The sequence below is a fragment of the Phaenicophaeus curvirostris genome, chromosome 1, assembly GCF_032191515.1.
Source record: "Phaenicophaeus curvirostris isolate KB17595 chromosome 1, BPBGC_Pcur_1.0, whole genome shotgun sequence".
Lineage (NCBI taxonomy): Eukaryota > Metazoa > Chordata > Aves > Cuculiformes > Cuculidae > Phaenicophaeus > Phaenicophaeus curvirostris.
Genome location: NC_091392.1, coordinates 58,921,882 through 58,949,437, shown reverse-complemented (window position 1 = coordinate 58,949,437; position 27,556 = coordinate 58,921,882). Strand labels below are relative to the sequence as shown.

General features: G+C 44.7%; 1 protein-coding gene across 1 annotated transcript; it reads right to left on the bottom strand.

Annotated features, from left to right (window-relative positions):
• SLC37A3 (solute carrier family 37 member 3) lies at nt 1-27,493 on the bottom strand. The gene is made up of 15 exons (XM_069858828.1): nt 27,382-27,493; nt 23,464-23,633; nt 22,443-22,557; nt 18,866-18,958; nt 18,112-18,195; nt 16,775-16,920; nt 16,063-16,159; nt 14,878-14,962; nt 13,640-13,821; nt 10,994-11,135; nt 9,645-9,746; nt 7,484-7,531; nt 6,389-6,540; nt 4,179-4,244; nt 1-2,785 (listed from the first exon to the last, which is right to left on the bottom strand). The coding sequence occupies exons 2-15, from the start codon at nt 23,562-23,564 to the stop codon at nt 2,693-2,695; spliced, it is 1,506 nt and encodes a 501-aa protein (XP_069714929.1). The 5' UTR covers nt 23,565-23,633; nt 27,382-27,493; the 3' UTR covers nt 1-2,692.
• Between the last annotated feature and the right edge of the window lie 63 nt (nt 27,494-27,556).

Here is a 27,556-nt window from a genome sequence, read left to right as displayed (position 1 = left end):
TATACGTTCTGGCTTCTTTATTTAAGACCATTAATTACACCATTATGGGCATCTCTGTTCAGAGACTCTCACAAAGCTTCTCACGATTGGGAAGAGCGCCAAAACCGCAGCGTGAGGGAACCTTTTGGGCTGGGATGAGGGTTTGGTTTCAGCGTTAGTCAGGGCTCACGTCTTCACAGCAGCTGAGTGGAAAGCAGCTGTTAGAGCTACGCCTGCAATGAGGAGGGAGAGAAGCACATTCAGCATTGATACGAGTAGAATAAAGCACATGGAAGAATTGGCAAGATCAGGTCAGTGTAAGTTTATTCCCGTGAGATCACTTTGGACGTGATCAGATTGGGAAGCCTTTCTCATTCTGAGCACCACAAGGAAATACACAGAACCGACAATCCAGGACAACGGTGACAACAACAAACTCCTAAAGTCCTAAGCAAGCCAAGCTAGTTGAGGGTGGCCCCAAGGCACCGCCGTGCACTTAGACACGAGCTGCTGGGCAGCTTGTGTTTGCAGCGCTCACAGCACATCTGACGCTTCCTGAGAGGGGACAGAACTGTTTACAGGAAACCATTTGTTACAGGGGCCTCCCTCTCCTCCCCGCTACCCCGGCCACGTCCCTTTCCCACTCCACCTTTCATCAGTGGCTTATCTAGCACCCAGCCAGCCAGCCAAAGAGCTCATCCACCTTGGAATTTGAAACCACAGATTTTCAGACGCTGCGGCTGGGGCAAATGGTGCCGCCATCAATTTGGGAACTAAACTTCTGGGAGTTTTGATTCTATTTTGTACAGGGGCTAATGAGCAGCTTGGGATGTGAACGCCAATCCCAGGGCATAACTCTGAGAACAGGATGATAGGTTCCCAGTCTCCTGCTCTAATTACACAGGCAAAAAATGGAATGGGAACGAGAAGAGACAAGAACAGGAGTCAGATCTCTCATCATCAGCTTAATGGCATCGTTTCCCCAAGCACTGAAATTTGTTGAGGCTTACCAAAAAATGCAAAAATCACCTGCACCGAGAAGGAAAGACTCAAAAGTAGTGTAAAACAGAGCAACTGAGTTTCACAGCAAGCACAGCTGCGTGCAGAGCCATCACTGCAGAAGCAGCGATCACCAAGCAACCATTCAATACAGTAAAACCGTAAGGCACCAATGACGTTCCACTCGTTACAATCGACCGGTGAATAAAAAGTGACATTCATAAATTTAAAAAACAAAAACAAAATCACTGTACATATTAAAACTGCAACTTTTCCCATTTAAAAAGTTTCAAATGTTCAGCTCTGAGAGTTTTTCTGCCTCCCCCCCTGCTACCCAGGCTTTGCTCACTAGTTAGGATGCGTATTTGATCAGAAGTTCCGCTGGTTACAATCATACTTGCTACAATGAAACTTCCTGAGGCTTAAGCAGAAATCAATTTGTGGAGCAGTTACTCAACGATCCCATTGACATCACCAACAAACATCAGAGGTGTTGACTGCTCACACTGCCTACTGCAGCACCGCAAAACCCTCCAGCGCCACCAAACTAATTGTGTTTTCAGTGCTGACTCGCATCTGTCTTTCTCTTCAAGACAGAAATCAAGCTTTAAAACCCCAGGAGAGCTGAGGTCTCCTATGCAGCCGCAGTCACAGAAGCATGGGGGAAGACAGCAGCACTGACTCACTAATGCCATTTCATGAGTACACTTCGGTCCCTGTCTGGAAGTCCACATCTGAGAACAGCCAGATCCCTTAAATTCCTTTAATTCCCTTCTGGTTCTCCTTTGCTGGAGATGAATATGAAATGAGTGACACCAGCTTCCTTCAGCGGGTCACCTGACAGTCCTCGTTTGGTCAGTATTGATCAGAGTTCATAACTAAAGCAGTAGTGAAAAGTTACTTGCGTCCCATTACTGATCTCCAAAGCCATTCAAGGATCCTTTAGATACAAAGGATCTATTAAGGCTTATTCTCAGAGATGACAGTAAAGTATTGCACACTATTTGTCTGCTTAAATATTTAAAAACTGAAATATCTTTTCCCAGAGATTAGTTATATTAATATTATTACTATTATTAAAAAATGCTAAAAACAAATATGGAAGTAACTTCTCCATCCAAATCTACTGGAATATGTGATAGTTAAAAGCTAGGGAGAGCAGAGATCCATCTGTGCAGAGATTCAGCAACAGCACTTTTTAAACAACTGGACAGCGCAAATTCCAATTAATTACTTTTGCCCTCTCTAAAAGCTAAAGTGATCGTAAATTTAAGCTACCCATGAAATGCACTGTTCGATTTCACCAGCACAACAGAACACCAAAGTTCATTACAAGGCAGCCTCTCCACTGTCAGTTTTCGAAAGTCAACCTTTGGTCAGAACATCCAGAAATAAATAAGAAAGGGTATAGCAGTGAGGCTACCCAACAGAAGCCCTAGTGGGACGGCTGACACAGGAAAGTCTGGTAGGCCAGGACAATCCGTCAGTCCCGTGGATTGTCTAGCTTAGGTCAGCAGCTCCGTGACACAGGTGGGTCTCAAGATGGGTGTTTGGTACTTCATTATTGAGCTCGCAAAGGCAGGTCGATCAAGTCTTGCAGAGTCGTTTTGAATTAGTCTGAACCTGGAGGATGTACGAAACAAGTCTCATGGAGTTTCGATTAGTGTCCCAGCTGTCAAGTCTGTACAACAGTCCTTCCAGAGGCAAGCAGCAGTCACTCAGCCAGCAATCGCAGGCGTCGCTCGTGCAGAAGCAACCTGATCTCCCTCACTATTAATGGTGAAATGAACAGGATTGTTGAACTCGTCTGTGAAAAGAAGTAGATCCAAGACAATTAGCACAGAGCAACCGTAGCTGCAGCCATCCCACACTCCCATGTGTATTCAAGGCCTCCCTAGAAAGATACAGGCTAAAAGAAGTGATGACAAAGCGCCACAGCAGATGGAAGGACTGAGCTTGCAGAGAAGCTCATACGATTTCAGCCGTCATGATCTTCCTTCGTAAATAACAGAATAGTTTGGGTTGGAAGGGACCTTAAAGATCATCCAGTTCCAACCCTGCTGCCATGGGCAGGGACACCTTCCACTAAACCAAGTTGCTCAAAGCCTCATCCAACCTAGTCTTGAACACCTCCAGGGATGGGGCAGCCACAACTTCTCTGGGCAACCCGTTCCAGTGCCTCACCACCCTTACAGGAAATAATCTCTTCCTAATGTTTGATCTAAATGTCCCCTCTTCTTGCTTAAAACCCTTACTCCTCATCCCATCTCTGCACTCCCTGATAAAGAGTCCCTCACCAGCTTTCCTACAGGCCACTTTCAGGCACTGGAAGGTTGCTATAAGGTCTCCTCGGAGCCTTTTCTTCTCCAGGCTGAAGCAGCCCAACTCTCTCAGCCTGTCCTCATATGGGAGGTGCTCCAGCCTTCTGACCATCTTCGTGGCCTCCTCTGGACTCACTCAAAATGAACTCTCTAAGACTTGTTTTGGAGCCTCATGTTGAGTTTCTCACACACCAACACCCCCAAGTCCTTCTCTTAAGGGACATCCTCAATTCATTCTACACTCAGTCTGTGACTGCACTTGGGATTGCCCCACCCACGTTTAGGTCCCTGCACTTGGCCTTGCTGAACTTCATGAGGTTCACACAGGCCCACCTCTCAAGCCTGTCGAGGTCCTTCTGGATGATAAATAAAGATAAATAAAGATGAGTTCTTCACCCCCTCAATGGCCTTCCTCCTGGCCACCTCCGCTGCTGACCAAAGTGATCTGCCAGCATAGAAGCAAAGACAATTCCCAGCACTTCCACTGGGGAAGAACGGGTGAATTGTACAGCATTCACCACTGTGTCAATGCTAAGGAGATCATGGAGATGAAGGAGGAAAAAGACCTGCCTTAGATATCAGCAAAATGGTCTGAGTTTTAGGAAACGCATACAGATATTTTAAGACAAGTAATTTTGTGTTTCTGCCACAATCTCAATTCCTCTTGGCCAACATGACTTTAAAGGATCTAAAATGAACCCAGTTGATTTAAATACCCTGAGGTGAAGGCACATCACAGACCGCTGAGAACGGCATCAGAGTTCGCAGCAGCTGCAGGAACACATCGTGTGTGTAAGTCACAATATTCAGGCTCTCATAAAACCTTTCTATTGCAAACTGAACTTTGACAAAGAACTTTAAACAAGGGAGATTTCTTACCATTAGAATAAAGAAATAGAAAACCCACATCCATCCGAGGTTCTCCTGGATCAAAGACACTAGATACTAAAAAGAAAAGGGAAAAAAAATTAACCAAACTGGTAAGACAAGCATGACTTTCAGGCATTGCTCTTTCCTTCCTAGAATCTGTGGGTTGCTAACACTCCATATAGAGCTGATGTCAAAACCTTCCAGCTGATCTTCTTCCTGTCAGAAGAGATGACTCAGGACAAGCAGCCCTTCTGTTTAAAACCCACAGTCTCAGCAACGAGGAGATATTGTCCTGAAGCGTTACAGTAACTCATAGCAGCATAAAGACAGAACAGAACTACAGTTTCAGAGGGTGACAAATTGACTTCGCTGAATATAAGGTTTTTGCACAGAACACTGGGACATAAGTGGATGTAAGTACTCTCAGGAGAACTAAAAGCTCCAGAATGGCTTATAAATTACACAGGATGCATTTTCAAGAGCTGTGCAACCACTAACTAGTTAACCCTTTCATCACAGGCAACAGTCTTGAGACTACAGTCGGTTCTGAACTGCATCCTAGCTCACCAGCACTACACAGGCTACAAAAGAAAAATATATTCCCCATTAGCAGAATTTTCAACAAGGGCCTCCCTTCATCACTACTGGGTATGTTAACACGAAACTGGATCTGAATTTCTAACATGTTCATTGTGCATTTGCTGTTATTCACACACCCCCAGAATGACATCATGGTTGTCTCTGCTGAAATAAACGCAGTGTTAGAATGGGAGGCAGGTGGAATTTTTCAGAACTAAAGACCCAGTTTTTATGGTGACGCAAATCTGAGTGGTATGTGCGGGGGAAGACAGAAACACTGTAAGACAATGCACGAAGAACACTGAGTACAACAGTGTGCATTAAGATGTCCACAGAGCACTCAATTTTCCACGTTTAAGGGAGCTGGGTGGCATCTTTCCTACAAAACAGAGACTGAATGATTGTATTTATCAAGCAATCAATCACAGATACAAACTTAAACTTTATGCCTTGTCTGCATCCTTAGTATTGTACCAGCGCAAGAATCACAGAATGGTTTGGGTTGGAAGGGACCTTAAAGACCATCCAGTTCCAACCCCCCTGCTATGGGCAGGGACACCTCCCACCACACCAGGCTGCTCAAGGCCCCATCCAGCCTGGCCTTGAACACTTTCAGGAATGGGGCAGGCACAACTTCCCTGGGCAACCTGTGCCAGTGCCTTGCTACCCTCAGAGTTAAGAATTTCTTCCTAACATCTAGTCTACATCTTCCCCCTTCCAATTTAAAGCCATTCTTCCTTGTCCTATCACTACCTGCCATTGTAAACAGCCCCTATCCAGCTTTCCTGTAGCCCCTTCAGGTACTGGAAGGTCGCTATAACATCTCCCTGGAGCCTTCTCTTCTCCTGGCTGAACAACCCCAACTCTCTCTGACTGTCCACAGAGCAGAGGTGCTCCAGCCCTCTGATCATCTTCACTAGAGGATGCCTGGAATAGAACTGGCTCTGATCTTTCTACTAAATATAAACCAAAGCACCACTGTGTTCTTCCACATAGTTAATGCTTGTATTTGTGAAGAAAGAATGTCCCCAGTGGGCACACTGTCAGCTTCCTTTTCTGCAACAGCCTAGTCTTACAGACCGCTGGCAGCATACTGTAAGGAGTATCAAAGCAAGTGGTGCTGGATTTACAAGGTGTAAAAGACATCCACGGATCAAAAGGGGAACCAGAAATAAGGGAAAAAATTGTATTACTTTATAAACACTGTAACATTTGTAGTAGGCATTCTAATTTTATGCAGTTATACAGGTAAACTTTTCTGCAAGCAAAGGTTTTGCTATTAGCTTTGAACAAAAAATCTCCAGCTAACCAAGATATTCTATTTTCACCTTTTGTGAAGCTGACTTTTGCTTGCTTTTTTGAGTTCAAGATGTGAGAGTCCCTAAAATCCATTAGAACTATGAAAATACCATAACATTACCACTATGAATACTTAATTTCTTAATTAAATTGCTTCCACTTGAAGCTTAAAACACACACTTTCCCTCGGTTGTTTCTTAAATAAAGGAATATTCTTTTCAAAAAAACCAACCCTCTCTTTCTCTCTCTCTGTGAAACTCTGGATTGAGGAATGAGCCAAGATCTCTAACCACAACAGGCTATTTGCCTCCCAGACTTCTGTTTTCCTTTGGCAGCCTCACCTGGCCCACTGCAGCACCAATACTGCCAGTTCCATCCACGATTCCCGTGACTGTTGCCAGTGCCTCGCTGCTGCCTTTCACCAGATCCTGACGCCCCAGGTCAGCAGAAATCGCAGAACTGATCATGTTAGAAGGGCCACCGATGAAAAACCCTGGAAGTGCCAAGAAAACAGGCATGGTGCAAAACAAGCGTGAGGACAGATTCTTAACAGAACATCTTCAGGACACACACTTTCTACTGTGCAAAGCTCAGGAAAAAGATGAAACCTAGGGACAGCGATCACAGACTTATCGTAGGTAGAAATGTACCCTCACAGCTGAAGTACAGTCATGGCACACCCTGCATACCTGGAACACGCACACAGAAATTGCCAACAAGCATATTTTCATCCAGCAACAAAAATGAGGTAATTTCTCGTGGTACACTCCGCAAGAAGAGTCAGGACACCCCAAACTGAATATAGAAAGCTACTTTTGAACCACATGCATACAAACCCTCAACACAAAGCAGATTTAGACACATTTCTGCTTGAGTATGCTACTGCCTCAGTCCCCAGAGATTGGTGAAGGAGATGGAAGGGATAAAAAATGCAGCAAGACAGAGAGTTCTGAAGTCAGAGTGTTTGAAAAGAAAGGCTCTATTCAAGCAGGCTAATCTTAATTCCATAATACAACGCAGTATGTCTGGTAGCACACAAAGCTTGTGACCTCTCACAGTACACAGGGTGTTTGGGGTCCTGAGAGGCAAACACCCTCAAATCTGAGCTGCAGTTGAAGACTCTGCCATATATACACTTTCTTGGATACAAGACCACTGCTAAGTATTTTGGCATAAATCCATCCTCCTCATACTGAGCCAAGGCAGAGCCTTTTAATTTCAAACCACTACTCTATAGTCTATATTCTATAACTCCCTCTGTAAGGCAGTTTTCCTACAGCTGTATTCCAAACGAACAGAAATTGGGCCCCAGTTTTTACTCCTTCTGCAAAACCAGCAGAGATAGCAGTGCACACAAATGCATTTCCACCACCTGAGGCTGGAATTTTCTGCAATGTGCATGTGTACTAGCTTAACAGTGGCATTTGACAAGATACCTGTAATTGCCATGATCAGAGCATTGATGGGTTTGCTGTTTGGAGAACCTGCAAAAGAAAGGCCAGATCAGAGTAAATAAAGCAAATGAACCTGAGAAAGCCACTTATTTAGGACCAGATAGAATGAAAACATCTAGTTTGGACTGCTTGTTCAATTAGCTAAATAGTGACAATAATAACTTCTATTTGACTACACACTTCCACATAGATGGTTAGTCTTACTGCAAAGGCATTTAAAGAATAAAGACCCAACATCACTCTACAGCAGAAAAGTCACCTTTGCCATTAAAATTGTGCGCCCTATTTTGCTATCAGAGTTGCCTGGCTCTGGGTTCCAGCCGCTGTTATGTCTCTCTCAGTGTCATAGAGCTTGCATTTGCCCTCCTTGAAAGTCCATTTCAATAGTAAGAGAATCCTCCCTTTGTCTCTCTGGGGAAGTTAGCCTCAATTCCATCTCTCCCACTATAAAGTGTTCTTCACTTCAATCACCCTTCCACTCACCCTGAGTTTTTCAAAATCTTTTTTAAAATGCAGAGATTTGGAAACAGTAATCCAGTAGCTGCTTAAACAATACTGCACAATAGAGTAAAAAATCCAAAACTCCATGCCCTCCAGTCTTCCTTACAAAGGAAACCCCTTCTTGCCTTTCCAGGAACAGCATCATACTGTGTGCATGCAGCTGGTTTTCCACTGTGGTTTTCCCTGATACCTCACCTGAACTCTTTACTTACTGCTGCAACTTAGGGCACACACAGAGATCGCAGAATCGCTTGGTTCGAGAGGACCTTTGAGATCATTGAGAGCCATACCTGTCCACTACTAAACCACATCCCTGAGCACCTCATCTGCCTGTCTTTTAAATACCTCCAGGGATGGGGACTCCACCACCCCCTGGGCAGCCTCTGCCAGCACCCCATAAACCCTTCTGGTGAAGAAATTTTTTCCTGATGTCTAATCTGAACCTCTACTCTACAAAGCCTTTTATCCTTATATACCAGAAAAGGCAAGGCAAGCTGCAGCCCCGTTCACATATTCTCAGGCCCTTTTACGTGCAACACACTAGAAGCAGGAGAAGGCTTCCTGGTTTGACTGAGGGAAATTTAATTATCATACTGCAGTAAAATTGTATCGCCTGTCTGAGCCTTCTGTATCTGGCAGGACAGAGCAAAGCACAAGGCATTTGGATCTCTAGCTGCTTTGGTATCTAAAACAAACTGCAAATTTTGTCAGCACTAATTTTATATTTGCTTCGAATTCACTTTTGAAAGTAATGAGATGACACCAGTGCCTATAAAACACCGACAAACTCTACACAACCCAAGCCTTGCCATTTAACGATTATATATTAGTGCCATGACTTTGAACACCATCTGAGTAAGCCAGTATGCTTTTGAAAGGGACATTTTCTTGTTTGTGTCCAGCTCCAGCAGCAATTTCTGTTCACAGATCTCAAAGTGCTCTGTTAAAAGCCGGTCTGTATCGCCACCCCATTTCAGGGAAGACACAGCAAAGTGAAATGACATCCCAGTGAGTAAAAGCACTGTGGTACCACAGGACACCACATCTGAAGACACAAAACTGCTACCCTTAGAAGAGCTTCATAGATGTTTTATAGAAATGAAATCTGTCTGTCTTCTTCTTAATTGTCCTGACAGACTCCTTTCAATTGACCAGTCACTCAGAACTGTATCTATTATAAACGAGGCAGAAACTCTTTAATTTCACCACTTACAGAAGTGTAAGTGGTGAAGTCTAAGAGCTTATGCCTCTTTGTAGTGTATATATACTCCAGCACAGACCTGTCCTCAGATTCTCTTTCCTCTTACCACATGGATACACCTGAAATTTCCTTCTCTACCCGTTGTGGTGCTGACACGATAACAATGACAAAAATCCCACTGACACTGGAGAAGAATCAGTACCACAACTCACCAGTATAGGGAAATCCAACCACTCAGCTAATTCCTTCCCACCTCACAAATTAGAGAACAGATTTCTTTCTGCACAGTGCCACACTTTAGACAAAACAGTCCAAAAGGCACCATCCTGATCCAGAAGCAGTTTCAAGACCAGAAAACATCATTAGAAGCAGATGTGCTCTTGTTCTCTCCAAGTACCACCAAATGAACCTCTTGCCACTGCACAGCAAGAGTGTACTCACGGCTGTATCCGAAAAGAGAGCCTACAGCAAAGAGCAAGCTAATTGCTAGCACTGGGGCTCTCTTCTGCAGCACATCAGAAATCAAGCCCTGGATAGTCCCACCTGCAAAAGAATAAATCATCATCAGGCTCAGGATGCTAATAACACCTTAAACAAAACTCATTTCACTGAATGCAGTGGCCTCTTGCCTTCTCATCAATATGCATTCTCTCTAAAATCCTAAAATTTAAGTCTCCTGCCTCTACTGTCCCAGACACAGAGACAACAGTAAACTGAAGTGGCTTGGGTAGAGCAGGGAAAACTACTCATACTGCTTTCCCAGGAATTTATTACTTTTTTTTTTTTTTCCTGGCACACAACTAGCCAACGTTCCTGCTTTCCTTTTCCTTCTCCTGTAGGACCACTACAGCTTTAGGATTAACACAACTCTGGATGTAAGGAAGCTTAACATTGCGGCTGGTTTCTTTAACAGCAAATGCAGGAAAATGCAGTTCTTTTTCACAGGGGAAAGTATTAGCACACAGGGGCCTCACATTCCCTGCTGTTTCACCTACATAGGGTAGGTGCAACTAATTGCAACGAATGCCAATAGCTGATAAAAATCACCTCATGTATCATTGCTGCCTCTGCAGGAACAGCTCTGCTGGTAAAAACTAGAATGTTTGAGAAAGCTTAATATAGAAGGGCACAGAGGCAAGAAAACTGACCCTGAACAAACCAAAACAAGGATGTCTATTCTAGGAAAGCTAACTGGACAAGGTAATAAAGCAAAAAACTGAGCACAGGAGAGTGGAAGGCTAAACACATATACAGTATGTTCTTTATTCTGGAGGAACAGGGTCAGATTTTACAGCCAGCAGAAACAAGTGCAATTACATTTCATTTCTGAATGTAACACAGTCGTGCCTGCTCTGCCGAGATCTGTGCTGAGTCTGTTCTTAAAAATACAGGACAGAAGGCATAGCACAGAACCCAGTAAATTCAGATATAAACTCTCCCTCAAGGGTACCTGTCAGAAAGGAAGAAGCAAGCACCAGAGACACTATTTTTTACACTGTGCTTTTCAGGAAGTCCTAGTGAGTAAAGAAAAAAGCCCCCTGGGGCTAGTGTCCAAGAATACAGTAGTGCCCTTTAAATTACATGTAAACTCTTCAGGGGGCTCACCTACTCTGTGTTTGAGGAAAAAAAAACAAAATAGCCAAGCAGCCACATACTAACTAGCCTTTCCACACATTGCATAAACACCTAGATCCTACCAAACGTGACCGCTCTGAGCTGCGTTCCCTGTCTTTCATTTTCAAATGCCAGCAAGGCCTCTGCAGGAACATGATGGTCATTTGCTCACTCACCTATGATGCCTCCCACATCATACCAGATCGAGAGCTGATCAGCTTCTGCTTCTTTCCATCCAAAGTTGTTGCTGAGGTAGAAAGGCAGCCAGAAGAAGAAGGAGTAATTCACCAGTTTCAAGCAAGCATAGGCTAAAGAGTACTGGAAAAAAAAGGGAGGGCCAGCAAGCAGTTAGCACTTGACAAATGCAAACAGCATTTCTGCTTCTTCCCATTAAGCTCTGTCTCCGGCTAAAGCTTTCAGGGGGAATCGCTTCTGCATTTCATGTAAGAAGGCAGCATTATGAAAGCTTAATGCGGCACATCAAAGGGAACCGAGGAATACCAAAAAAATCACTATCAAGAAGGTTATTTTCTTTTCACTGAAGGCAATGGGTTAAAACACTTCCAGTGTAATCTTGAGAGGAAATGACACCGGGCTTCAAAAAAAGAAGGAAATTTAGTTCACCTTCTGAAGAGAAGGGAGCCAACCACGTGACATGAAACAAGGTTGAGATATAGTCATCTGTGCATCATGCTAAGAAAAGTTATGTGAAGTAGTTTCTCTGTGCTGTCTTCTGCTGCTCAGAAGGCTCATCTGCTTACAGCACCAGAAGAGAAAGCTTTGTTCGTAATCCCCAGGCAGGTAATCCAGGACACAAGATGAAAGGTTTGGCCCAAGCTAAGTGCAGGCTTCTAAATCCAACAGCTGAGATAACCTCCTTTTGGCTTTTGGTTGCTGGGCTCAAGCTCTCCTTGGCTAGCAGGTGATCATCTTCAGAGACTTCATGTGTGCAGCAAAGATTTGTTCTCTGGGATCGCTGGCCCAGCATGCAGAGTGACAAGGCACTCTATTTCAGTAAGGCCTCCTGATAAACACTGACACAACATTTCAAGGAACCCATATTTGAAGAGGGAAACAAGGATGAAGGCAGCAAAAGCAACCTGCCAGAATCACAGCTTTTGGAACTGTATGCATACACCTGTCTTTGAATCTCAAAAAGCAGATCATTTTATATATCGAACTCCACAACATCACCTCTTCTGATTTTATGTTATTTTAATAGATATATCCTTTTTAGCTATATTATTAATGCTTTTTCATTCCTACAAACAACTCTTCACCATTCATGTAAGACACAAGGATGTTTGGTACAGTTCTCCTCCCTCTGGGTGTGAAAAGTACACCATACTAAGTGGTATTTATTACAAGATGCTTAGAAACTATCTACCAGATTGTCTGAGTGATGAAACATCAAATTTCTAGAGGCCCAGGGGAAAGCTGTCTGTAGTAAAACTCTTCCACCATATCACTCGGGAGAAGAAGAGAGGAGCTACAGTAAAAATATGTCAAATGAAGTCTTTGTAGAATCTTGACAAGGCTTTGGAGCTTCTCTCTGTATTTGGTCTCTCACTGATCTGACATGGTGTTCAGGTTTGGCTGGGCACTGATCTGACATCAGATAAAACTTAAAATGAGACTCAGCGGTGTTCATGTTACTGGGTTAATGCACAGAATATGTCCTCAAAATCCCAAGTACAAAAACAATAACATCAGCTGCACAGAACCTCCTCATGTTTTGGCCGATGAAATAAAGCCACATATAGACTGAGGCTGCCTCCACCACCAAGAAATTTTGCCTACAGGTTCTTTGCATGCCAGCCCATTCTTAGCACCACTAAATGCCATAGTGTATAGGGCATTTAGCCATACTAGGAAAGAACTCAAGATGGGCATGCTTTCTTTTGCAATGATCTTAACAACAGAACCGTGGTTGTCCAGCACTTTAAATACGGACAATCCATCCATCCCTCCTAGGTTTTTTGTGTCTTAATCACAACCACCAACTGCTTCACTCATTAAAGGTGCCTGACAATACTGCCCATTCAGTAGTTCTGCTTCATGATCTAATCCAGACGGTTCACACTGTATCACTGAGCCAGTGATCCCACCCTTTTTCTTGTACTTGTTCTAGTATTCAGGGGGCATACAGCACGCTGACACAGAAAACTATCATTGTTTTTTGATGGCAGGTTAATTTTTTCAGCTGAACTAAATCCATGAATCGGGCAACAATGCTGATGCAGAAGTAAAAGTTCTCAGACATGGGATAGGATGAGGGTATGTGGAAACTGCATCACCAGGGCTCGTTTCCAGTTGTTTGTAAACAACCTGCCTACTTTGCCACATTACATCGTGCTGATTAAGGCTTTTCAGGCCAGCTTTCCGCTTTAAGGCAACGGAAAAAAACGAACCCCCAGTGTCAGCGTCACAGACTTCTGTGTGATGCTCAGCCAGTAATGAGACCCCCATTCCTCGAGGCAGCATAGCTACCTGAAGAAAGCATCCTACAGCCACCTTTGCTCATGGCCTCCCTTCTAAATTCAGCAGTAAAAAGGGCAGGATCTCTGCTGCCCGTAGCTGGCTCATCACATGCACTAAATGAAGCAGGAGTCTGATGGGAAGCGCAACATGCAGCCACATACCCAGCCAGTATTACAATCCATATGCACAAGGATAACAGTCCCAACCCCAAGGTTTGCACAGCTTGAGAAGTCAGATCTCAACAACTATGACAACTGGTCAACATATTAACAGTGATGTCAACAAATAGTGACAAGACAAAAAAACAGCCTTATGTTTAACAATGTAAGTCAGATCCTCACCAGTACTACACCTGGAAGGCAACAAGCCTGGAAAAAGCCAATGGCCTTTGGCTGGCTGTCACTGTCAGTTGCTTGTATAGAATAATTCCGGTCATCATCATCTGCATCATCATTGCCCATTAAAGGTCTGTTGGCATCTTCTTCCATGGTGCCATCTTCATCTGCTCCGAGCTCAGGGAGGCCTAAGTTTTACAAGGGATATGCAACAGGAGAAACAGACCACAGCCTCTTCAACCTCCCTCCACTCTAAAGCTATGCTTGCTTCTTTTAAGCAATTCTCCCTTCTAGCAATTTCCTTGCTCTCCCATACCTCCATCCTCCTTTGGCTTAGAAACTCTTCTAGATGGTGTTCTGCAGTGTCGCCAGTTTCTACCCCTTGTCTTCTAGCGCTCTTGAAAGTATTCTGTCTGATCCTGGCGTCGGCTTTGTCTGTTCTGAGTGTCTGGCCATTAGTTGGAAGACAACAAATTAGTGCATTTCCCCCCTTACTTAATGGTTGGGATTCTCGGACCTAGCTCCTAAGTATCACTTTCATTCAGCACAGAGGGTGAGCGCACCAGCAGCTACTCGGACAGCTGCTGCCTGTTAATGCCTCTGCTGGAATGGAAAACTAGGAACTGCACTGCGCTTTCTGGGCTGCTGAGTGCTCTTACGAGTATTCTTTGTGGTAGCTTTAGTGCTACCAACTTTATAGCCTTTGCAGGCACCTGGGAAACCTCCTCCACAGCCCCGTCAAAGCCCCAGAGTTCTTTTGTTTTCCTGGTACACTTTGGCTTGTCTACCCTTTTCTCAGAGAAGGGCCATAACCAACCTGAGAGCTGTTTAACAAGAGACTGGAAGACAAAAATTACTTCCCCCTCCCACTGCATAGCTAAGGCTTGTCATAGTTTTCTCCCACAACAGCCAGTTATCAGTTTGCCTTCGTGTTTCTTTGAAAAAACACTGATTTTCCAGGTGAAGATAAACCGATAACTAGGCACATCCTAGCAGAGGTGTTAGACCCAGGCTGTTTAGTCTGCATTTTAAAATACCCAGATCCTATTTACACAAAGTATAGTGGCATTTAGTATGATCTTGGCTAGTAAAACATTTACTCTATTAAACACGCTCAAGTGCAGAACTGTTTTATAAGAGCCCTGAGGTGCTGTCAGAACGAGCAGCGCTGTTAGTACTACATGGAAAGCTGCAGATCTGCTCCCCATGAAGGGATTGAAATGCTACAGTCCTCTGCTACTTACCCACTTCCTTCGGTGATGTCAGGAGCCCAAAAAAGACAATGACTCCTCCAGCAAACTGTACTGAGGCAGTCACCAAGAAAGCATACTGGGGATAAAGAAATAAAAGATTACTTTTGAAAAACACTTTCAGTCACATGGGCTTCCCTGACTAACAAGGGTTTCTCTATATTCCAGCCTTGTCAGAAAGTAAGCACAGCTACAATAACCCAGACTACATCCATAAAACTTGGAAACAGGTCATCTCTGCACCTCCCAAGCGCTCAGTTCTATCTAGGCTGAAAGACCACATTGAAAACGCTGTTGTAGGGTACTGAGGTGACAGTAGCTAGGAAGGAGCTCAGACAACATGACCACAGATCCAGCTATACTGGAAAAGACTGCTCAAAGAAGGGTAAAACATCAAATTCAGACCAGGTTGCTTAGGGCTTTGTTCTGGGAATCCTCCAAAGACAGATCCTCCAGGCTCTGTCCCCTTATTCCAATTCTTAACTAACTTCATAGTGAAACACTTTTCCAATCATCCAGTTGGAGCCACCTCTGCATCCCTTTATACCCACTGCTTTTTAGCTGTCTCACCATGCAACCCAGGAAAGACTGGGGTCTGTTTTCTCAGTAATCTTCACGCAGGCTTTGGGAGGCAGCTATTGGATAGTCTAAGCCTTCTCATCCCCAGAGCAACAAGCTCAGCCCTGGTAGCCTGTCCTCATCACTTACGCGCTGCAAGGCGCCCTGGTTCACTTACATTCCCTGTAATGCTGTTGCCTGCCAGCAACACTACAGCAACACAGCGCACGCCTGGCCTCTTCCCAGCTATAGGTGCCTCCACACCTGTCAGAACCTCACTACTATTCAGCAGCAGTGACTTCAGTTAAGCGAGAACCTGAATGGATGACTCTGAACGGACACTTGGAGCCACCCAAATCAGAACACTGTGTACTATGACAGTAGGGCTCTTCAATAACATGAATTCCATTTACAGAGAAGTCTCAGGATCGTTTCTCCCAACTTGGAGGGGTCGGGAAAGGAATACCTTTCCTCTTCTGCCTATTGCTTGCTACCAGAGAATTCAGGAAGATGAAACTGGGCACTCTGAGCCTGTTAGCTCTCAGATACAGGACAAGAAACTAATCTCTCATAACCCAACCAGACATAAGACCTAGGTAGAAGCCAGAGAGCAATACCTACCTCATAGCCATATTTGAGAACGCAGGAAGCAAGGAACGCCCCAAGGATATTTCCCACAGATGCACAGGCACTCCACAGTCCAAACACAAAACCTCTCCTGCAGAAGAGGAAGAAGATTTGAAAAGGCAGTGTGGGTAGAGGCGACATTAGGAGCAAGACAAAGATAAAACATTACAGTGAACTTAACTTATGAATAAAGTTACAGTATTATCCTAGTCCACTTCAAAGAGACTCAAAGGTCACTTAAAAGACAGAATAACTTAGGGGTACCAACAGGAATGTTCTATCCTGAAACACCTGTGTTACAGCAGAGGAGAGCTAGCAACAACAGCGTTACAAGCTATGGCTGGAGCTCATCTGCAATACGCCACAGTGACAGAGTTAGACCTACAATGAGTCACTTCCCATTCTGTCTCTTCAGTGCTAAGTAGACAGAAACAGGTTTTCCAGGGCCATGAAATCTGAATTCAGCCACTCCGCTCTACAGGACTTTTTGAAGTCTGGATCTGTGCCTTTAGCACACACAATTGTGTTTAGATCAAGCTATTCTGTGGCTATGTATAAAAGAGATAATAGTAACAAGTAAGGCATATTTCATCGTACATAACTTTACTTCTGACCTAACAGTTGGCCTTTTTTGGTTTGAGATTTTCATCTCAATCTGCTACTCAGCAGGTTGGATAAGGGAGTCACTGAAGAAAACTCAACTTACCCAGCTTTTCCAAACCAATTGCCCATGACAGCAACCACACAGGGCCAACCAGTGGACTGTAGCAAGCCATTCACAACCCAGAGACAGCAGTAGAACCACTTGTTGTAGAAATGCAACCATTCCGTAAGTGTGCCAAAGAAGAATACCTATGGAAAGGCAGGGGGGTAAAAAAAGTAGAGAACAAACCCTGAAGCTACTTTTGAAAGCCAGGCAGGAGTGGGGTCCTAAATAAGAAATCACATTTCAGGGAGAAGGTCCCCCACTGAGGCCAGGCTAGAAGCAAGCCTGGCATTGTTTAAGAAAGAGCTCAGAGCCACTAGCACCCTCTGCTGAGCCACCACAGCACTGACTCCAGAGCCCAAACCACTCCAGAGACAAATGTGCTGCCATGGCACTTCCACCCTAACGACTTTTATCCTTGTAAACAGCACAGTTATAACAGGAGAGGGGAAGAAAGAGACAAATGCTTTCAGTAACAACACTAAAAATGCAGTAGCCTCTTGATCTGTACTGTACAACATCCGAATCCAGGAGTGTCTATGCAAACCTCAAGCCCTCAGCAGTCATTTGCAAAATTGTTGCAAAATTTAACGTAAATACAACATTGAGGTCTCAAATTACTAACAGTCCTAACCCCAATCTAGCCAAAATAAACACACTCTGTGGCATGCTGTGCTTGATGCATGATTGTGGTCATGTGTTTGCAGAACGCAATAGGCCATAGCGGGGTTTGTAGCTGTTGGGTAAATCAAAAGCACTCCACACATTTTACCACTACTTTAATAACCTGAAAACCACAATGAGATAAAATTGATTCACCTTTATCTGCTTTGGTTTGAACGTTAAGAACCCTTGTGTTTTAAGTGGGCATTCTTTTCTGACACGTGTCCTCACAGAAATTACAAAATGAGTAAATGAAAGCTTAGTATTGTTAACACACCCTTTAAGAAGGGAGCAACGATTGTATTCAGAAGCAAAAGCCTTGACAACAACATATGTGGGCTGGGAGAACAGTTACAATACAAAACAAGTCCAATTACACCAATCTTGTACAAAAGCTGTTCGTCAAGTCTCTAGACAGTGCCTCAGACTTAGGAATTTCCTTCTGACACAGTATCCATAAATAGATATTTCAGGAAGAGGTGAGTCATCTAGCGTAGCTCTATGCTTTAGACAATGCAGTAAGAGCAGCCAGGACAAAATTTCACATGCAGACCAACAAGGCAGAGCTACAGGGCAGATTCACACAGGAACAGAGCCTCTCCTCCCCTAAAGTAAAACTCCACCCAAAAAACCCAAGAGAGATTTCCAAATCACACTAATATGTTCCGACTTACCACCAGAGCAGAGGAACACATGCCAAAAGACAAAACCCAGCGTAAATTCAGGCGATCTCCAACTATGCCACTGACAAAGAGACCCTACAAATGAAACACAGCATTAAATAAAGCCACAAAATTCACACCTGTTATCTGCAAGAATTAAAATGATTTAGAAGTGTCAAGCTGATCCAAACATTGTTTTATCACCTTAACAGTTTGATTCTAACAATCTCTTCCACCAAAGAACTGCTCATAGTTGTTCATTAAATTTCTATTTTTAAGAAATTCACCCAAGAACTTTTTGAGAGATGGAACCAGACCTCCCACCCATGGGCGACAGGGGCAGGAGGAATTCTCAAGTGATAATATTTCCTCTTGCATTTGTTAACAAGCATCTCACACAAGTGACAGGCACAGACAAAACTAACAGAAACTGAAGGGGAAAAAGTCTGCTCCTGAATTAAGCTTTTCAACTGCATTAGTGCCAGGCAAGTCCAAGAAAATGATCCTGTTCACCCCCTACAAGTGTGGGCGTGACCATCCCAGTAAGATTCAACATAACTTATCAGGCACTGGCACGGGCTGTTCAGGGAAGTGGTTGAGTCACCGTCCCTGGAGGTACTTAGAAGACAGGTTGGTGAGGTGCTCAGGGATATGGTTTAGTACTGGACAGGTATGGTTGGACTCACTGATCTCAATGGTCTTTTCTAACCAACCAATTTCTATGATCCTATGAAAACCTTAGCAACTTTGGGTTAGTCTTACTCACCACAGCATAGGAAAATAAAAAGATAGTGTCCAGCGTCCCCAAGAATAGAGTTGCTTCTTCTGCATTTGGAAATAAATGACTGCTGTTCCAGAGCTACAGAGAGAAAATTCTAACAGGTAAACAGGGAGAGGCACGGCTCATTCTAATCTTCTTCAGTGGAAAACCCAACTTCAAAGCAGAATTGCATCTGGCCCCAGCAACCTCCCATTTCTCCCACACTTTATTTATCAAATCAAGAACAATTCTGGCATTATCTACTGCAGAGAATGTCCACTGCCATTTCATTTCAATTCTAAAAGGCAAGACAGCAAACTAAAAGCAAGAGCCACTTGTTCCACCTGGATCAAGACAAATGACTGGCAAAGCAAACCCTGCTTCTAACAAACATGCAACTCTTAGACAGCCTCTTACACAGAAACTGATGAGTATCTTAATGAATAATACAATAAAGGCATATTCTGTTTTATGTGCAGTGTCTCTTCTGTACTTATCTTGCTGTCTTCACTAAATGAATAATTCCCTTAAAGTATTTGTGGCAGCAACCATAATAAGAAGTGACAGACCACAAACAGAAAAGAAGGAACACAAGAGGAACAAGGGGAAGAAATAGACTGGTTGGAAACTATTTACAATGAACTCCAGTCACTAATGTTGTTATTTTTTCTGCTTACCCTGAGTTTCATTTTACTTTCAACGTGATCAAAAAAAAAAAAAGGAAAAGACTCACTTGTCCCCAAACCAAGATTACAAGATTAGTGATATCAGCTGAAAGTACCAAGCTTTGAGGGTGACTTGAAGAACGAATAAAGTTAATCGTGACTAAGTTTTTTCCCTCCTCACCATGCCCTCATTAGAAAACAAACCCTATCCAAACCTCACCTATGGATGAGCCTAACTCAAATATCAGTTTTACTTTGATTCTACCTCTCCAGGGGAACATCCTGTGTAGACAACACTAACTACAAATCCACTTGGTTTAAAGATATAACATTGGTAAGGACTATCGAGACAGCTTCTGCTTAACTCTCATGTGTCCAAAGAACCTAATAAAGCCCTTGAAAAAAAACCTACTTATACCAGCAGCTTTCAACTTTTAAGCAGAGATCCCTGGAGGTCCACAAGCTATTAAGGGTCTTAGAAAGATAAGAGAATCAAATGTTTTGTCATAAGGCTTAAATTCATTAAACAATCTCCAGAGGACTCACAAATCGTGAAAGGCTGAAAAGTATATATCTAGGTTTTCTTTCTAATTAAATAATACCAGGGCCTACTCACAAAATAATTGCAAAACATTTTGTTATATTTCAAAAACATATTTTTAAGTCTATAAATAAAGAATATTTGTAATTAAAAGGATTCAAAGTTCAAAACTGATGGCATGCAAGTGACTTCTCTGTTCATGTCCTTAACCTGTTCTACCAGTTTCCCAAAAAAAATGTAGTTCACTGTTAACTGACATACCCTAAATCAATACCAAAAGGATCATTTTGAGCATTTTTCTGGATCAAACACACGCAGCAAACACTAAATGATCAATATAAAAAAAAGAATCAAAACAGCTTCCAAAATGCACTAGTTGTTTGAATGGAAATTAAGGAACTATTAATAACTATAAACACCTTGTAGACCATTTTAGCATCGTCAAGATGCTCACTTCTTTTTGCCATACTATAAAATCCTGAACATGTCACAGGCACAATTTACTGTTTTCACTTATCACAAAAAAAAAAAAAGATAAGCATTTATCATCCTTCAGCCAAATATTCAAATAACCAATGATTTCTAATGCACCCAAAACCCAAGTAACTGACTTGGAAATCCCTGCTGTAACAGATCTCATAACCTGCAACCAAGTTCTTAATGTAAGGTTTCTTCCACTTCTCAAAAGCCTCGGACAAGATCAGTGACAAGCAGTGTCCCTCAGGGGTCTGTTCTGGGACCCGTGTTAATATCTTCATCAATGACAGACAACGGGATCGAGTGCACCCTCAGCAAGTCCGCATATGACGCCAAGCTGAGTGGTGTAGTTGACACCCCTGAGGGACCAGATGCCACCCAGAGACCTTGACAAGCTGGAGAAGTGACCCTGTGAAAACCTCATGAGGTTCAACACAGCGAACTGCAAGGCCCTGCACCTGGGTCGGGGCAACCCTCAGTATCAATACAGGCTGGGGGATGTAGAGATTGAGAGCAGCCCTGAGGAGAAGGACCTGGAGGTCCTGGTGGATGAGCCAGCAACGTGGACTTGCAGCCCAGAAGGTCGACTGTATCCTGGGCTGCATCAAATGAAGCGTGGCCAGCAGGTCAAGGGAGGCGATTCTGCCCCTTTACTCTGCTCTGGTGAGACTTCACCTGGAGTACTATGTCCAGCTCTGGAGCCCTCAGCACAGGAAAGACATGGGGCTGTTGGAGCAGGTCCAGAGGAGGGCCACCAAAATGATCAAAGGCCTGGAACTCCCACCCTACGAAGACAGGCTGAGAGAGTTCGGGTTGTTCAGCCTGGAGAAGACTCCAAGGAGACCTTACTACAGTCTTTCAACACTTAAAGGGGGCTTAAAAGAAAGTTATGGAAAACTTTTTAGCGGGCCCTATAGCAACAGGACAAGGGGTAATGATTTTAAACTAAAAGAGAAGAAATTCAGGCTAGATACTAGCAAGAATTTTCTTTCGCTGAGCGTCATGAAGCACTGGAACAGGTTGCTCAGAGAGGTGGTAGATGTCCCGTCACTGGAAACATTCAAGATCAGGTTAGACGGGACTCTGAGCAACCTGAACAAGTTAAAGACGTCCCTGCTCACTGCAGGGAGATTGGACTAGATAACCTTCACAGACCCTTCCAATCCAAACCATTCTATGATTCTATGCCACCGCTAAAAACAAGCATGCCTCTAAAAGGACTGTGGGTACGAGCCAGGATGTGGTTCTTGCATTCCTGTTTGTGAGATGCAAGCAGTATACAGCTTCCTGTTCTGCAGTCAGACACTGTCAAAACTCTCATCGCTTTCACTGAAGCTAGGATTTTACAGACAAGGGGTACTGTATGTTCAGTATTTTTGGAAATCGGACCTTTGAGATAGAAAATGTCATTCTTCAGTATCAATTTAGGATAACCAGCTAGCACTTTTAAACAGCTCTCTTCCCTCCTACTTCGGCTATCCTTTTTAACAGGGTACCAGCAGCGGCACTGACATAGAGAAAGCCACAGCCAGGGTTTTACAGAGATCTCTGTAACCCCATTAATTGCTCTCATTTATTGCCTCCAACACTTCAGAGGTACATCCCTCTTTTTCCCCTCTTCCCACCCCCCTGCCACTGGCTACCACAGAGACTCTCCCGGGGTTCCCATTTCCAGAGAAACACTGTAACCTCCCAAGAAGTTTTTCCTCTGGAGACCACTAGGAAGTATTTCCCCATCACTTGATGATCCAGGAAACTACAATTCAGACATTTGAAGTTCCCACTCATATTCCAAGAAGCATCCCTCACAGACACTCTAAAGGGGCGTCTTCATCATCACAAGCTCAGCACTGGAAGTCACCTGCCTTTCTTTGCACTTCCCTATGCCTTGTGTCCTTACCTCATACGGCCGGAGCTCAGGGGCCGTGCTGTTCGGGCAGAAGGGAGTCCATTGGCTGGAAATGCTGACTTTGACATTACTGAATGTTTTTCTGGAAGCATGGAGCAGGGAATAACTGCCAGAAAACACAGAAGCACAGGTTGGCCACATCTTCTCTGGATGTCAAGTGGGAAAGGGTGGGACTCAAAACAGAGATACGTTCTAAGCAGGCAGCACAGCAGAGGACTGGCAGCTTTGGAGACAGCAGCCAGCAACAGAAACTCCCAAATTAGGGGTAGACACAATGATTTTAGTGGGGAATTGTGAAATTGGGTCTTGACTGGAAAGGACCTCCTCTTTTCTTTTCAGAAGAGGAGGTGATTGTGCAACAACAAAACAATAAAGAGAGGATGCCCTCATCTGGCTAACCACCATTACAGGTGCTCTTAGACAGATTAGGTAACAGCGGCAGTAGATTCCGTATCAGTGGCAGTACTGCCATGAAGAACAAAGGATTTCAGTGAGACGAAGTTTGCAAGAAGAGGCACTATGTTATTCCAGCTATTGTCAGCTGGTGTAACTAACAAGCTTTCAACGAACACATCCAGTAGACCTTTGGATCTAAAGCAGGGACCTCACTATTCTAGTGGCCTGCAAACAGTACCTCTGGGAGAGAAGAGGACATCAGAAGCAATAATAGCATCTATCAGTCAGAACAGGCTTTACGTGAGTTCTGAACAGTCAGGATTTGTTTCCTTCCTCATTTCAACTAGTTCCTCCCCATACCCACCCTTCTGCATCCGGCTGCTGATGGCCTGGCACAGTCAGCATCACCTTTGGTGCTGGATTCCTCAGGAGCACAACACATTTAGCTCCACAACCACATGACTCCCAGACCAGCTGATACTACTAACTTTTACGTTTGTTTTCAAGGCTCACAGCCAAAGGTGAAGACTATTTCCCTGCCTTCTTTGGACATGCCCTCACCTCCCCAAATTCAAAGAGACGAATGCTTCTCTGTGCGGAGATACACTCAACCTACCTGAAGAAGGTCAGCAGGAACACAACAATATGATGGTGGGTGCAATGGGACACGAGGCCTCTGTTTGCAGGCTGCCTCCGTAAGCTTCCAGGCAAAGCCATCCTCCCAGCAGTCCTACCCCTGCCCCTGGCCACAACAGCTGGAGGGTGCTTAGGTCATTTTTCTTCTCACTTAAACAGAAGAAGGTAGGAAGGGAGAAGAAAAGAAAACATATTTTAATTAAAACACAGTATAAAAATACAGCTATATACCCCAAACAGCTGGAATTCTGCAGGAATGACTCTACATCACCCCTTCCCACTTTGTTTCATAGCACTACCCTTCTCATCACCTGTATGTTCCCTCACACCTTCTATGCCCAGAAATGCCTTTTTACTCCTATTCTCCCAGTGCCCTCATGGCTCTTCTCCAACCCACTTCTCCTTTGTTCCCCTCTCCTAACAGTGGCCTCTTCAGTGCCCACCACCAAAGAAGCCCCTCCAAGATCTATCAACTCCCAGAATTCCCACATTAAAGGACACTCTGCAACTTTTACATATGTGGTGCGCTGCAAAGTGGTCAGAAATAAGCTAACTTTCCACTGCCACGTGGCTGGCTGTAAACAGGTGATTAGGTAAATAGAGCAGTGTTTGGTTACTGGTGGAGAGTGAGTTTAGATATAACTGCCCCCAAGACGTTGTTGAAAGAATATACCCAAAAGCGGACTTGCACAGCTGGAAAAAGGAAAGTAACTGTGAGGAGAGTGATGAAATCCAACAGCTAGACTCCCTGCCTGCTCATTTTCAAGCTCTACATCATAGCTTCATCTGCCACTAACTCCCTAGCACAGCATGTGGCAAGTCGGACTCTCCTGTCCCCACCTGTAGGGCATGGCTGACACCTGCCTAAACTTCTGGACACCAGATATTATCAGCACTGAGGAAAGGCTAGAATAGACACTCAGTTCCCTAGTGCTCGCTCATGCCACACTACTCCACTCCCTCAGCTGTGCCAGTGAGTCTGAGGGGCCATTTCTGCAAACCAAGTCAGAGAAATGACCCTGCTGGGCAGTAAGGTGGTGAATCTCTTTCCACGCCTCCTTTTTGTTTTCCCAGCAGAGACCTTTTCAGCCATATATCCCTGTCACAGCTCACAAAGCAGCTACATAGACACTTGCATCCATGCAACTGAGAGAACAGGGCAGAGAAAGACACTGATGTTGCTGCTGAAGGCAGAACTTGATTCTATTCACAATACCTGGCTTAAGACAGCTTGACAAATCAGCCAGTGGGAGCTGTGCTTTCAAGAGACATTCAAACACCACACACGTTCTGAATGCCGAGGAGAGCAACAATAACCCACCACCCACGTTCCCCCAAAGAATCAGAGCTGAAATAAGACAGAACATAATGCCTTTGCGTTCTTTCATATCCATGGATGCTTTCTGTAATGATTTGCAAATCTGACAGAAGACTTTTTAAGTTCAGCTTCATAGCCTCACTTGGAGAAATCAGAAGTCATTGCCCAGACTCTCTCTCTTATCCAAATTTCTGGCTCCTGCTGCTCAGTATTTCACTGAGACTTTTTGTTCTTCCTTCAAACAACTTTTAAAGGTTTCATCAAGACAGCTTTCACACTAAGAAGTCTTCCTTTCCTTTTCTCTCAAGGATGATGCATGCCCAACCAACAAACAGACGCCATCTACTACTGGATACATTCATCACCACAGAAACTGAGGCCACGATTAACAGAGCACAGCATGAAGATCCTCTAAGTAATACGGACCCAGCTATTACACCTTTGAGACACTGGAGGCATGTTTATCCTACACCACACTTGAAGGTCTCCATTCTCATCCAGGACAAACGCAACAACCCTATACATGGTCGGAGACCACCTGCATATATGCAGCCCAGGTGCAGCTGAGCCATGCTCCCATTCCTCCAGCAAGCAAAGACCACCTCTGTGTGCCAGCACCTTCTAGCAGGAACAATGCTTCTAGACTGCTTGGGTTCATCTACAGCTGGAGCTGTGGGAAAGCAAAGCTAATCCTGGAAAAGGCAACTTTGCAAGTAGTCTTGATAATGACATACACCTAGGGCCCCAGACCATTTCTCAATATCAGTGAATGAAAACTCAGAACCCACACAAGCACTACTTCCTTTCAGGCAGCAGCAAAACTGCTCAGGGCTGTTCCCTGCACGAAGAAGAGAAAGGAACCCAAGGCACTCCAGCTTCCCAGCACCGAGGTCCTGTGAACCATGTGATCTCTTGGTCAAGTACAAAAGCTTGTTCCCCTTCCCTGCCTCTCCCTCCCCTCCCCTCCCCCCCGGCAATGACAGATAACAGAGTTCTCCTGAGGCGACCAAAGCGAGCAAAACACCACCAGTTGTGCAATGCTGTGGGAAAAGTTCCTTCCTTGGGTAATCAGTTCACAGCCTGAAGCACGAGATTTACTACTCGCCTCAAGTCAACATACATAAATATAGATCTTATTTGCCCAAGATATCAAGTCTTTTTAAAGCTAAGACCAGGTTTTGACCTTAAAGTCACCTTTTTCTCTTTTTAATAGCCTTTACTATTGAAATGATCTGTTCCTCAGAGCTTTTCAATCTCAGCCAGCTTTCTAGATGGAGACTTTCTGGCAGAAGATGCCACTTTCACTTACTTATGGTGTAGATATGACTATGAAAGATTTTGCTTTCCCTATTTTTTCCTTTTTTATCCTGTTCTTTTCATGTTCGTGACTTTCATTCTCCATAGGCTAGAAAAGTAAGCAACTAAGGGTTCATCCGTATGAGTCTCCTAACTATCCAGAGAGCACCACATTAATTTGTAGTGGAGGGGGACAAAATCCAGGAGGCAGGACAAACCACAAGACTCAGGGCAGCGAAGCACAAGCCTCCAAGGAAGGAATAGACCTGCTTTTAGGGTGTTAGACTGCCTTGTCTGCTTGCTTAGCACCATTTACCTTCAGCTAACCAGCATTTTGAGGAAGCTTTCCTTAAGCTTTCCACATTCTCACCTAAGGTCAAAATAAAACACCCTAAGTTCAGACTAAACTTCCTTAATACCACCCTGATGTCCTCCAAAGCCAGCAGGAAAGACTAGAATGAGCATTCCCGGGATTTTTAAAGCGGAAAGCAAACAAATGTGATTTTTCTTTTAAAAACCAGCAAGTTTTTATGCCATCTTTCCAAACAGAAGGAGAGAGGCACAAACCCAAACTGACATGGGGCGCTTGGCAGCTGCCTGACACCCCCAAATCCCGACTCCAACTGAAGCCATTCAGGAAGAGCAGGGACTCCTCCAAGCATGGGCTAATCCCAACACGGAAACCCTGTTCCAGGGGGTGATACTGGTCCCGTGCAGAGCCCCAACTTGCTGCACGGCTCGGTTCGGTTCGGCTCCTCTGCTGAGGCTGACGGTGAGGATGTGGTGCTCACGCCATCACGAGTCCCCGCAGCCCGGGGTCCTGGTGCGGGCATCGCAGCCGCCACGGACCCAGAACCGGTGCCGAACCGAGCTGAGAGGAGCCGAACCCAACCAAGAATCATAGAATCATAGAATAACCAGGTTGGAAGAGACCCACCGGATCATCGAGTCCAACCGTTCCCATCAAACACTAAACCATGCCCCTCAGTGCCTCATCCACCCGTGCCTTAAACACCTCCAGGGAAGGTGAATCAACCACCTCCCTGGGCAGCGCTGGGAGGAGCCGGGAGGAGCCGAACCGGGAGGAGCCGAACCGAGCCGGGAGGAGTCAAGCAGAGCCGGGAGGAGCCGAACCGAGCTCGGAGGTGCTGAGCGGAACGGAGCTAAGCCGAGAGAAGGTGAATAGAACGGAGAAGAGCCGCACCGAAGCGAGAGGAGCCGAGCAAAACCGAGCTGAGAGGAGAGGAGCCGAGCAAAACCGAGCTGGGAGGAGCCAAGACGAACCGAGAGGAGCTGAATGGAACGGAGAGGAGAGGAGCCGAGCCGAGAGGAGCCGGGCAGAGCCGGGAGCAGCCGAACCAAGCCAGGAGGAGCTGAACAGAACGGAGAGGAGCCGACCCGGGAGGCCCCGCCCGGGCCCGCTCCCCGCGCGGCGCTCCGGAAGTGCCGGGGGCGGAGC